Source organism: Anser cygnoides, chromosome 3, assembly GCF_040182565.1.
Source record: "Anser cygnoides isolate HZ-2024a breed goose chromosome 3, Taihu_goose_T2T_genome, whole genome shotgun sequence".
NCBI classification, from domain to species: Eukaryota; Metazoa; Chordata; class Aves; order Anseriformes; family Anatidae; genus Anser; species Anser cygnoides.
Genome location: NC_089875.1, coordinates 27,141,308 through 27,155,917, shown reverse-complemented (window position 1 = coordinate 27,155,917; position 14,610 = coordinate 27,141,308). Strand labels below are relative to the sequence as shown.

The following is a 14,610-nucleotide window of genomic DNA, read 5'->3' as shown; positions in this document are numbered from 1 at the left end:
ATAACACGACAGAAAACAGTGCAAGGGTTACAATATCATCTTGTCTCTCTTGCATCATAATGATTACTGTTTTCCCTTTTATTTCCCTTTTCCATGAGTCCTTTCATGCTATTTGGAGAAATTATATTTCACTTAAAGACAATGGAAAAATAAGTTCTCCAGTCTGGGTGTTAGGGACCACGTTATCTTTAATTTCTAGTTAATCAAAACAATTGAATTTCTTGAACAATTAAAAGTAGAAAATCAGTTCCTTAATTCCTCTAAAAATATATATTTACCACTCTGTATAAAAATAAGCATTCAATGCAACTGTCATACTGATAGCAACACCCAGAGCAAACAGACCTTTCATACCGAGTACTTATTACATGCTTTATTATTATTATTATTACTATTATTATTTATTTTTTCCCCTCCAGCACATAGTTATGCTAGAAAGGCTACAAAAGCTTCAGGAATACCACTGGTACTACCACAGAAGCTCTATTCAAACAAAAACCATGCATGCAGAATGCTACAATAACTTCGCTGTAACACTGCTGTGTGCAATTAGCAGATGGCATTTTGATTTTGACTATTTACTTTACTAATAAGCTGTGCTGTCATTTTGCAACAAAACCACTGGTGTATTGAGAGTCCACATACCACTGGCAGATCACAGAGCAGCAGGAGGTTCACATGGAGTTTGCCAACTGCATGTTGGACAAACCTTCCTCCCCTGTGAGTGACTCCTTCCTCACAAGTTTTTCCTCATCTCAGTCTGGCTGCATTCATTGCGGTCTCTTGTATCCCTAGAAGAAAGTTGCTCTATGCCCAAAAAGATCACTAGGCTAAGGGAGGTTCACATAAAGCTGACTAAAAGTAAACTCAAGAAATGGATACTTAGAGTCTGTCCATGTACCTCAACAAATAACTCTTTGAAACACGTTTCTGAACTCATGTGAGCTGCCTTGAAAACCATCTCCACACCAAAACTTGGTTTTAGGACCCCCAGAGAGAAGTCTCCTGATGATATGTTACTTCATTGTGTCAATAAATGCATATATTGAAGACCTGATGAGAAAACAAAGCCCTCATCAGTCAGCCCCACTGCCACAGTTATTAATTAAAAATCCCTGTCACTATTTTAAGGCAACATGTTGCATTCAGAAAAAAGTCAGCGCAGAGTAATCTCTTTGAACAGGTTCGCCTGCCAAACAAGAGGTCTCCGTGCTGCAAACTCAGATCCTCAGAGGCTTCTGAGACCAGTGGCCATCTTTTGAAGGTCTTCAACAAGCCTTTGATGAGAAATTTATGGGAAGCTCATTTGTTAAAATGCCCTCACAGTGCCTCCTGTCCTCTGTTAAAACTTTTCTGCAGAGGCACCATCTCTCTCTGTACCACTCACAGACTGGTACACAGCTCAATTTTTGTCAGCTGCTTGCAGGTGCTATTAATCAATGCTCACCTGGCAGGGACATGAGTTTTCCCATTTGTATACACAAATGCTCATTTCTTAGTGAGCAACTGAGACACCTCTAACACACAACGAATGCAATACATCCCTTCATAAAGGAAATCATGCATTCCAGAGTTGTTATGAGCTGTGTAGAGTCACTATACACGTGACGTGTTGCAGTGGCACCTACAAGTCCAACAAAGTTTGGATACCATTCCAAAGTCAACTACAAGGATACTCCAAACACCTTACATTAAAGCGGTGATTTAAGTCAGCATCTTATTATGAAGGGTAAATCCCCTATCATCTCTAGATCCCAAAGGAATTTCAAGCACAAGGAGAATGAGATGCATGTTGAAAGTCAGAGAGGAATCCTGTACAAATTCAGAAATGGGACCCAGATCCCACACGTAGTTGAGATTCCTGTCTGTCTCTCAGCTTGTACTGGGATATAAATGGCCAAGCATTTATTCACTGAGAGCCACTGGTGTTCTCCCCACTGCCTGAAGGTTCTGAAAAGAGATTCAGCTTTGAAATAAATATGTAACACCAGCAGGCATTATAGGTGTAATGTAAAAATTAATGGGGAATCTTTATGCTGTGACTGAAAGAATGTTTAACTGGATTATCATAAATTCCTAAGTGGCCTTGAATTTCTCATATTTTATCCTTTTTCCATCCTTACAAAAGAGATTTTTTTCCATTACCTAAATTAGCGTTTTTAACATTTTTTTCTCATCTTTAAGCAAAAAATCAAATCAAATTAAACATAGCAAAATAAAATTTCTAGACAGAGAAGAAAATGACTGGAAGAAATCATGTATTCTCAATATGGTCGGTATTAATCCATACTAATTAGTTCAATTTATTTACATTGACCTCATTATACCGGGTATAGCATAAACCAAATCTAGAATTACACTGAGTTTAAATTAGGTATTGATTTGGTTTTGCCACACGTGGAGTGTTCTAATTTGTACAGGCATTAACATTCCCTCTCTCAAATGAATCAAAGCTTTGTGCTAGTTTAGCTTACTTATTCATGGAGATTTGAGATGAATGCAAAAATTACAAAATACATTCATATGCGATCACCACACAATGTTGGTACTAGCATGCAGGCACACATTCATTTTTGGTACAGAATTTCATTTAACAAAACATGAAGGCTACTAAAAAAAAAAAGCGAACTATAGATCATATACAAGAAACTAACTAAGTCATAGAAATATTACTTTTGAACCTCCTGAGTGCTATTTAACCTTTGACAAAACACCTAGACTAGATGCAATACTGAAAATCCTAGCCAATGAGTTCTGTGCAAGGAGAAGGGAAAAAAAAAAAAAAAGTTTACTTTCCAAAGCAGCCAGGCTAAAATACTACTATGTTCATAGCCTCTCCATTTCACAGAAGTTACACAAAAGCTATATAACCTCTGAATAAACCACGTCTTTAAAAGCAGCATTTTGAAGTAAATATTTATTTACATAAACCACTAAAATTAGTAGTGAAAGACTAACAGCCATCTATCCACAGAAAAACAGGAAATCTGGTTTATATTTAAAATGCAGAAGACAGACTCGCCCTTCACATGCACACAGACCCCTAAACTATTTTCTAGTACTTTATTTTTACAAACAGGAGTTTGAAACAAAAAACAGGGAGCCATGATTGTAATTGAATGCAAAAACAATTCTTGAGCTTTAAAAAAATAGAGCTAATGTTCTCAGAAAAAAAATGTACATTCTTTTCCTCAGCAAAGTATGCTCTATTCCTCATTAGCTTTGATTTAAACATAAATCTGAATCTCCAGAGACAAGGTCAGTTTTAGTGTTGTACTTATGCTATCTCACCACCTGCAATGCAATGTACAAGGATATCAAATGTTTTTCCCTGCTAAGACAAAAGCTTTTTTACATCAAAGCATCCTAGGCAATATGCAGATTTCCTGCCACTCTTCTCTCATTCTGATTGATTATCATGCTTTAACTTTGTATCTGTTATAATATTAACCATAATCAGTCAGAATATGTGGACTTTATTTCAAAGTAATTATTTATTGCAGTAGTCATTCAAAAATGGACCTCAACAGTACTGCTTCACTGTGTCTAGATTGAATAGATAATCTCAGACTGCTTCTAATCCACTCAATAATATATTTTCAAGCTTTGGTGATATAATCTCCCTACTCAGTGGTAAGAAATTTTCCATTATACATTCAGTTATTTTAATAGCAGAGAAGAGTTGGCATTGTTATAACCTTTTCACACTAAACAGCATAGCTATTTTTAATTGCATTCTATTTATTTAAGTGCAATGGACAATTACAGCACATTTATTTTACTGCACAGATTAGTCCGAGTGGTCTGAACTGTCAGCAGAGGGATCTGGGGAGGCTCACAACACAAGGACTTCCAGAACTCAAGCTATTTGAAAACCTCTCTCTTATCACTTTAAAGTTTGACTGTTCTTTACGTAAGGACACACTTATATAGGGAAAGAACATTTCTTTGGTTAAATTTTTACAGCTGTTCTTATGCGTTGGAAAGAGACTGTCAAAATGTGTATTATCTTCAGAGTAAAAATAATAGGAAACGAATTAAAGGGAAATGAAGAATGAAGTTTCCAACAGACTCAGCATTAACCTCTAGCTCTCTTCCTGATATCAATTTAAAATTGGAAAAACACTGAAATATTTTTCAATCCCTTCCAAATTTTATGGCAGAGAAATTCATTTGATTAAGCATCTTATTTGGATATAGGTCTATTTAAACCGAATTCATGATAAACAAGGAATATATAGCATCCAGTAGAAAACAGAAACATCGCTTTTTTTCAGACACACCTTAACCATTTTGAAAATTTGTGGTCTGTAGCCCTTACTGATTTATTATCCATTTGCATTGGACTGTTAGTGACTATTGATGATAAAGACAATGCGCTAAATTTGCCCTTTCCTCTGTGCTGAATCACAAAGAGGAAATATTTCTGTATGGGAATTTACATGTCCCACAAATGCTGTACAAGCATGAGGTAATAAATTTGAAGAGACACTGAAAACTGTAGGAATGAAAACAAAGAGGCTCTAGTCACACCATGTTTTGTTGAAGTTGTTTTAAAATGTCAAAGTTTGTCTCAAAACTTGGTCTCTTCCCAAAAGTGGATAGGCCTCCCCCCAGATTCCTGCAAGACAGGCATACTCCCAGTCAGAGATTTTATTTATGTGAATTTTTGTTCAATCCTTATCTAACTTTTATTAGGAGCTTGAAACAGAAAAAGATTGATAAAATTTCTCACCCTATAAAATCCCAAGATAGACACTAAATCCATGACATTATTATGCATAAAAATTTATTTTATTTTAATTTGTCATGCTGTTTAAGTATTTTCCCTGTTTCTGGAACCCAAACTATCAAACTCAATGTAAAGTCAGAAACCACCCTCACAGCTGCATCGCAATGTGATGCAAGAATTAACATAAGTTTTGAACTTTAAATGCTCTCTGACATGTGAAACACATAGTATGCAAAAGATTTAATGAACATTAGTTTGACATGATAATAATCACTTAAACACACAACAATAGAACTGTAATTGGATGCTTATATATCTAAACATACAGCTCTGCTACTTCGTAAGCTACTTGACCTGACATTTTTTCCCAAAACTTCCAATGAAATATGGTGGCTCACAGACCCATTTTGTCTCTACAGGGATACTGGACTTTATAAGAAAACATGCCAACAGCTTGTGATACTACTTTATTCACTTTGTTTTCAAAGGACAAATTGTATCTACAGATTGACCTATACCTGAAGTATCCTTTACACTTACCATTATTGTTCTTGTTGTATGGCTGGATGATTCTGGAAAACAAAAACCACAGTGCATTAGAGTATTGTCTTTACCCATAAAAAAACCAACCAAACAAAAAAAAAACTATTTTCTTAGGCTCACCCTGAAGGCTAAGATAGTACTGTTCATCTACAAGAAACATACCAGAAACACAGAGATTGGAAAGATGTCTCATGAAGCAAACATGAGAATCACTGATCTTGAAAATATATGGCAGGTTATAGTATCCTGTTAAATGCACTCATTCCCTTTGTTTAATTATCTTCTCTGCAAGAAAATATGAAAACGGAAATAATTCATGTTTCATGTTTCAAGAAATGTTTTTTTTTTTTCATTTTGCTTTTAACATGTGGCATCATTTAACATGGACGATAAGATCTGCAGAAAAAAATACGGAGTATCAACATAATTTCATAACTATTCATGTTTGAAAAAGCTCTATGAAACTATGCAGAACTTTTTCTAAGAATTTTCAATGATTGTTGTTTTAACTGACAAAGTAGATTGAGAATTATAACATTCAGAAATCTTAATTACTCTCTCCTATATGAGAGATTACAAGTTAGTCAATTGAATACACAGTTATATTTATTTGCTGAGAAATCATGACCAGGCCAACAGCTAATGCAGATTTCATCCCCCTATTTAACTTAAAGTACATTTGCTTTTGTTGTTGTTTTTTTCCCCAAGGACAGAAGACTCATCCTCTCTGGCATTATAACACTATGGCAGTCATATTACAGCTCTGTTCTTTATTGAAGCAGGATAACTTAACTAAACATCCTTCTAACCCGCTAACTAAAAAAAGTTAAAAACAAAACACTGATGATCTGTAAGATGCAAGATGATGTTACTATCAGTCTCATTGACCTGCTCAAAAATTTGGGTAAAATTTCATCATTGGCTATAGTACATAGAGTTCACACAACACTAGCTGCAGTTCTGGATAAAATGTCCTCAATTATGCAAGAACTGAATCAGCAGTCTCCATTCTGCAAGTGAAATAAATGTACAATAATTACACTTGGTTAGTTAATCTTGCCCCAGTTCCAAATTGAGATCCTCATGGGGGTCCCAACTGGTATTCCTTACTTAAAAGAATTCTCCATGACTTTTGTTCTTGTTAAAAATGGTATTAAAGAGAATAAAAGGACATGAGACAGAACAGCTGCACATCTCTTCCTGAAAAAATGGTAATTAAACTGGTAATTAAATGGTAATTAAATCAAACCAGTACTTCTCTCTCATTTTGAGAAGTTATCTTAACCAGTCTGAAGATGTAGTTCAATCGCCGACAGAAAAGTTATTTTAAAATTCTCTAGCTAATTAGAAACTTCTATGTGACCAACACTCAACAGTAATTCCAACATCTAGTTTACATGTACACCTGCAGATCTCTTCATCCTTCATCAAATCTAATAATAAATACAGACATCAATAACTTCCCATCGATAAAGGTTCTGTAATGTGAAAAGCTACCTAGATTCCAATATTTTAGTTGTGAGATCTTCTCCCAGGTCCCTTTCCCTCTCTTTTTTCCCCACAAAAATAATCACATATAGGAATATTTTTAGGGCACCAGTCCTCCAGGCAAGTTTTAAACTGGTAGTATAAAAATGAAATTCTGTTTCCTGATTCCTGAATATATTTGGCGCTGTTATCAAGTAAGAGAAGATTACAGTAGAGAGAAGAATCCTACCATCTACTGAATTTCTGTCTTTACAGTGAAGTTATTTATTTTTTTTTGTTACTACAGCTTTATTTATTGTTTTAACATTTCAGTCAAATAACATTTCAGGAATGTTCCTGAGAAAACCCAGGTACTACATAAGGGGAAGTATAACCATCTGAGCAACTCTTGAAAAAAAAGGACTCATTTCTGTTACAAGCCCAACTTCCAGAAAAAGAACAACAACAAAAAAAACCCACAACCATCACCAAGAGCACAACTGCATTTCCTAAGGACTTGAACATCAGATTAAACAAAAAGAATGTGGTTTCTTCACTCTTGAAATACAAAGAAAAATTGCAGAGCACTTCCACTCATTCACAAAAAGACCAAAATGTACAAACAAAACCCCACTCTTTTTATATTCAGAAACTTCAGTAGTAAGAATATCTCCACTCTTACTCAGAGGTACTATGCTTTTCACATAGATTTATATACAAAATCTATAAAACTATGATTATCATGATTGTATTACTAATGTCCCAAAATAATACCTCTTTTGAGGGAGACGAGGACTGTAACACATAACAACAGGATGTACCCGGAGGTTGTTAAACATCATATTTTTGAAGAATATTTTACAGAATCTGTTAATACAATGCCAACAGCTGTTAACTCCAGGATATTAGCATTTTGATAACCTATTAATAAAACCAAGCAAAGAAGTGAAGAAAGATCTGTTATATTTGCAGGGTAATCTCTCTCTTTTATCATACAATAAAAGCATTCTCATTTTTTCCAGATATACATCTTAGCTTTAATTGCTGTAGATACTAAAATATAATCTAAATTGCCAAACATCTTTCAGAAAGAATTGAGTATAAATATAAATGAAAAGCTAGGGAAATAACTATTTAGGTAGTAGACATAGTCAAAAATTTCTATATCTAGCAAAGACTAAAGTGTTATTGTTGCACAATTTAAACTCTTGCACTCATTTAAAACTGAATAGTAAGATTTTGGAACCAAGGAGACACCAATTTCTTCCACAAAATAAATTACACCCTGATTTGGCAGAAATTTTTGGCTGTTGCTTGGGAGAAGAAACCAACCCCTAACACCCTGCTAACACTTCCTTTCAGGTAGTCGTAGAGAGCAATAAGGTCTCCCCTGAGCCTCCTTTTCTCCAGGCTAAACGCCCCCAGTTCCCTCAACTGCTCCTCATAGGACTTGTTCTCTAGACCCCTCATCAGCTTTGTTGCCATTCTTCAGGCATGCTCCAGCACCTCGATGTCCTTCTTGTAGTGAGGGGCCCAAAACTGAACACAGTACTCAAGGTGCAGCCTCGCCAGAGCTGAATACAAGGGGACAATCACCTCCCTAGTCCTGCTGGCCACACAATTTCTGATACAAGCCAGGATGTTGTTGGCCTTCTTGGCCACCTGAGCATGCTTCTGGCTCATGTTCAGCTGGCTATCCACCAATACCTTCGGGTCCCTTTCCACCAGGCAGCTTTCAAGCCACTCTGCCCCAAGACTATAGCACTGCTTGGGGTTGTTGTGTCCCAAGTGCAGGTCCCAGCACTTGGCCTTGTTGAATCTCCTGCAGTTGGCCTCGGCCCATCGGTCCAGCCTATCCAGATCCCTCCGCAGAGCCCTCCTGCTCTCGAGCAGATCAACACTCACACCTAACTTGGTGTTATCTGCAAACTTAATGAGGGTGCATTTGATCCCCTCTTTCAGATCGTTGATAAAGATACTGAAGAGAACTGGGCCCACCACTGAGCCCTGGGGGACTCCACTTGTGACTGGCCTCCAACTGGATTTAACTCCATTCACCACAACTCAGAGAAACAATATACAGACAAGAAAAAGCAGGAAAGCACGGAAACATAAAAACGTATCTCAAAGCATCTTCCCCCCACACAGGAACTTTTCAGTTATACTGCCTAATCATTTTTCGAATGTGCTTTCCATATTACATTATGCAATAAAATAGAAGTACTACTCTGCAATCACAGCTTACGAAAAATAATCAACCCACTTGACAGTAATCATACACAGAATCACTCTAAGTATGAACTCCAGATCTCAAATCCAGAACCAGTAATTCATGAGGTAATATGCTGCTAACCCTGTTATCCAACAGACAGGATTGTCTTTCTGAAACTTTAATTCTTTCAAATAATACCAGTGGAAAGTAGTCATTCCAGGAATTAGGTTCTGGTTATCTGCGATGTTTTATATGCTAACTTGATTATAGTGTTGTTCTTATTGTTTACTGTTTTAAGAGCTGATTTATTCTGCCAGTTATAAAAGCCAGTATTACTGTAATTTCATGCCTACACATTACCTGCATGTAAAAAAAAAAAAAAAAACAAAACAAAAACAGCAGAAATAGAGGGCAGTTCACCATGAAATTCTCTTTTTCTCTTTGTGCAATCCCTCTTGTTTGCTCTTTCTATTCAACTGCCATTTTCAGGAATTCCTTAGTACAACAAAATGGAAGCGATGTACAGCATGCTCAAAGTAGGGTATCAAAGTATGAATGCAATTCTAAATTTAAGGTTTTCAGAACCAAATGTACACAAAGAAGCCTTACAAATCCAAAGATACATTTTTGAAATAAAGGAAATAAAAGCCAAAAAAAAAAAAATCCCCTATTCGATTTATAGTGTACTTAACATCCTTGGAAATAGCTCATATTTCAGAAGATACAATAAGCCTGAGAACTATGATTAAATAGAAATTGTGTTTTCACTTAGGCAAAAGAAAATCACTCAACCATCTATATTTAAAACAAACAAACAAAACCATAACACAGTGATATGCTATGTTAACACTTAGGATGAGTTCTTTCTCAGATAAATTCAGGGAAACATGGGTTTGCATAAATGGTTTTGAACCTTCCAAGTCGTCCTGTGACCAATTTCATCACAAAGAGTTCATGCTGCTTACATTTACCTACTGAAAGAATACTCTACAGACTTAGCAGCCTTTGGACACACAGCAGAAGACTGTTGTTTTTTTTTTTTTTATAATAAAAAGCTCTCCACTAATTTGGAGATAATTGTAATGTGAATTCAATATAGGCAAATGATGACTGCACATTTATCATTCCAAGATAACATGATTTTCTCATTTTAATAACTTCTGGAAAGGTATTTCTCTTCTATTTCCCTGACAAAAATGACACATTCAATGACTTTCCTCCTTGTTGATTATTTTTCACCTGAAGTCACAGTGTCGTTTGTATCACTAAGATCGGATGCATGAAGACAGAAGTGGAGAGGGGGAAATCATCAACTCATTATAAATGAACTGAAGGGAAAATGTTGTTTTACGATTCAAAAATTTAAATAACAAAGCAACAACAAAAAGGCTTTTGATACACAAACATTGGATGTAGTATCTTAGTTCTACAAATGATCGACAATTTCATCAGTGACACCCTGGGGTAATTATAGAATCTGTAATTTTCCAGGTATATAATCTGGACACTGGAAGTTGTCAGTAGTTCATCATCTCCAATATCATAATTTGTACATCTGCAAAAAGAATACACATTCGGAAATGCAAGTGCTAGAGCATTTTCTTTTTCTACTAAACATTTAAAATGATTCCTTCCAACTGGATACTGAAAATAGACAGAAATTGGCTAGTGTTGTCCAAGTTGCAACAATCAAAGGTAAAAAGGGTTTTAGGTTAATTTCTTGAGGATCAGAGATGGCTTTAATGACTATATAGAACTATGCATGACAAGTCTCTTACCATAAAGCATTTCACATTGTCACATATATAAAAGCTCTCAGTTGTATAAGTCAGGAAATAACCATGAGTTATAAACACCCTTTTCATAGTCCTCTGCTTTCACAGTAACATAACAGCACCATCAATATTTCCAGAGAGATCTGCTCTCCATGCTCACATTTCCATCAGGACCAGTGCACATATTTCAGTGAAAGATCTGTAGCCAAACATTTCAAAACTTTTGCTAGTTACACCAAAGATCAAAACTAGAATGCACGTGTCCAAAGAAAATTTCAGAGAAAAAGCTGGCAGTAGAACAATAAATAGCATTTGTTTCTCACTTTTGAGAAAAATGAGATACAATATTAATTATACTTTGTGTTTCAGCATAGAAGAAATGGTAAAAGTAGATTCACATAGTATCTTATCACATCCTATTTCTTCTCTTCCAGTTGGAAATGTCTGGTATGTAAAATGAGGCTTATAACAATTTAAGTAGGCATATAGTTTATTAATATGAAACATATATGAGAGATATTTTATGGTTTTATTTTTTAAAATTAAGTGCCAGATATTTTTGGTATGCATTCCATACTGCTAGCCTGACATCTCAGTAGAATATCTCCATCTTTGCCAAAAAATAATGTTGTGATAACAAAGATCAGACATTTTAGAGAAAAGACATCTTCCTCTTCTGATAAATTCAATCCAACAGCGAAAACTGCTTTCTTCTAACAATTCTGCATAGTTTTATGTGAAATGAATTACAATGAAACGTGTTAGAATTTTCTTCTGTTTTTAAGAAAATTTGGGGCAGGAAAGACTCCAGTCTCTCTGATTGTCAGTTAAGCTGCATATATTTTCTTGTGATTGACAAAGGAGAGAAATTCCCAGTGGAAAAACAGGAGTGAAATATAAGCCCTTCTTCCTTGCTTATCTCAATAGCTAATACTATTAGTCATAAGCAGAGAGAGAGATTGACCAAAATAGCACCTAGGGGAGAAGGTATACTTTTTGAGGTCTTTCTCGCTTTGCCAGTTGCTCATGTAACTTTCTCATCTTGCTGTGCTAGAGTTGCGCAGGTTGCTATAAAAATGGACCCCCAAATTGCCATTTCATTCTTAGATACAGCGGATGAGTTCAATAATCAATTCCCTAAGAAACTGAAGTATGACTGTTAAAAGAATCCTCTTGAAGGCATTAAGACATTTCAGCCTGAAATACAGTATTAAAGGTCTGGAAAGGTGAAGAGCGAATGGGGATTGGGATTGTTGATTAAAAAGTCCTCAGCTATGAACAACCAGTTCTCCTGATTCTTCCCACAAGTCACGAAAACAGTATCATCAGGCACAGAACAATCTCTGTTAGTGATGGTATCGTCTTGGATATCCTGTAGACATTTTGGTTTTGATGCATATAAAAGTTAGGAAATGCCTGCCAGTTGACAGAGATTACAGTCATGTAGGATACCTTTACCTTTCCAAATATTAAATGGAAAATTATCATTACTCACCCTTCCAAAACAACAGCCTGACGTAAAACTTGAATACTTGTATGTACTGTTGCTCACATTTAAGCAGCTTGTGGGTGAAAGTAATTGCTTGGAATAATTTCAGACACTATAATTTAAAGATCTGATTCAAAATATCTACAAAGCACTTTATAGTCACACCTAAATCTTCTCATCATCAACTCAAGTCATAAAATAAGATACACGCAACATTATGCAATGTCGTGATTTTCTGAAGAAATAACTTTCCCATTTGAAAGAGACTGTCTTCACTACTGAAAATCATTCGAATACCTTGTGTTGATTTTATTTTCAGCAGCAATGGATATTCTTTCTTATCTCTGCGTAGTTAAAAGCACCAGCATGCATATTACATGAAAACGCCCCAAAATACTGTGATTTTTTTCCAGAACAGAGAAAAGTTTCCAACATTTTTCATTCTATCCTACAGAATGCAAGATTTCCTGTTATTTGAAAATAAAGGAAACAACACTTTTTTTTAAAGAGCATCCAGAAAAACTTCCTCCTACAAGAAAGTACACAAACAGCTACAAGATCTTTAACTGTGAAGGGGCAAAAATACCCTTGGATCACGATCTTTTGCAGACACCAACAGTACAGAATAACAGCTGCGATACACAGTGCTTAAGCAGTGCAATTTTATTCAGGTCTGTGCATTATATGTGGATCATACGTAGAACTAGAACTACATCTCTCAGCCATCAGTGACTGATAATCAGATCTTTTAACAGCAAGTTACAGTGGACAAGCCCCACAATTTCTGAAAAGAGATAAATGATCTCCCTCAGCATTCTCAACAAAGATCAAGCAATAGTAGTCAGAAATTACAGACTCCCTTATCCCTATCAGTTGCACCAGACTTTTGCTGGAGACACATACATGGGACATGAAAGGGAATCTTGTGCTACACTGGCCAAACTCTTGACTTAAGCCAACATAAGACTACCTTACAAAATGGTAATTATGCTCTTACTTAGGCATGATATTCTTAAAAGCGTTAAACCAAATACTAATGGCTTTTCTCATAATCTTACCCAACTCCCTTAAACAGATCCTTAAACACTCAACTCACCTAAGCAATAAGAATGACTTGAAATATGTCAATCTAAATACATATTTACACAAGCTTAAGTAACATTTACTTGAATACTGTAAATTATCATATATCTTAAGTAAACGTATTTCTATGGCTTAAAACAATTTTCCAATACTGTTGAAAAAAGCAAACCTGAACATGCAGACATTTCTATGTCAATAACATTAAGATTATGAAAATAGCTCGAGATAAGACTTAATGTAAGCTCACTGTGCTCATTTCTGTTTGCTCATTTCATCAAAGCATGAATTGGTAGACAGAATATATCATCTCCATAGTAGGCTTTCTGGATACTGTTAATTTATACAATGCAATAAAACCAGCAACAATCAATAGTCTTTTGGAACCAAAAAAGCTTTATAGTATATTTATAGTAACATGAAAACTCTGGGGGCTGGCAAAACCTTTCATTGCACAAATAATACACGTGTCAGTGCAATTACGCAGAAACCACTATTTCTCAAATTGCTCTGGTCACTCAGTTGTTGCTCTGCACTGAATAGAAGCTGAATAAATTACAGACCCCAAAATGTTTCTTTATTTGTTTGGTTTTTTTTTAATTTAGCAATAAGCAGAGTAGGGGTTAAATGGCAAATATGAAAGACAGCCATTTTTCAGTCAAAAGGAACAGAGGGTGTTGTTGAGTATTGTTGCTACTAGTTTGATCAGCTTTCCTGTGCATTTTATTTCCTGGGGAAGGGATTAAGAAATGAAAAAAGCCAAGAGGACCACAACTACTACTAAAAAATGGAGATTGAGATGATTCAAGTCAGCACTGATGGTAAATAAAAAGGCTAGTTAAAGCTGATACATGGCAGAAGGTGATAGTGCAATTGGTTTTATGCTGAGACAAATGTTAACAGAACTTGAAGATAACTCATCGAAAGCATAAGCTTTGGCCAGCAACTAGTTTGATATTCCTTAAACTTCTCTTTGACTTCTGTTCAACTGAGGAGTCTAATAAAATTACTCTTTAAGAAGATCAATCCCATACCAAGCCATCTGAGCAGCAAGGAAACATCACTGAGTGAGGCTGTGCCTCCCAGGTCCACACAAGGATTTTCCCTTTGCCTGCTGCAGTTCCTTCATTATGAGGCTGAAGAACTGAGAAAGCTAATGGTAACTTTCAGATATTATAAAAACAGCATTCAGTAGTACACACTAGTAATGACTAAACTATTTCCGCACACCATTGTGCTCTCTGCACATGCTAAAAAGTAGCAGAAAATCTAGAACCATACACACACAAAAAAAAAAGGATCGTCATAGGTA

The 14,610-nt window shown here is 35.6% G+C and overlaps 1 protein-coding gene across 6 annotated transcripts in view; it reads right to left on the bottom strand.

The window, feature by feature from the left end:
• Nucleotides 1-14,610, bottom strand: part of MTA3 (metastasis associated 1 family member 3) — a 139,977-nt gene that overhangs the window by 23,406 nt on the left and 101,961 nt on the right. For all 6 annotated transcript variants that reach the window (XM_066993765.1, XM_066993767.1, XM_066993766.1 and 3 more), the window contains exon 17: nt 5,273-5,304. In XM_066993765.1, coding sequence (XP_066849866.1) covers nt 5,273-5,304 — 32 coding nt within the window. The remainder of the gene's footprint in view (nt 1-5,272; nt 5,305-14,610) is intronic.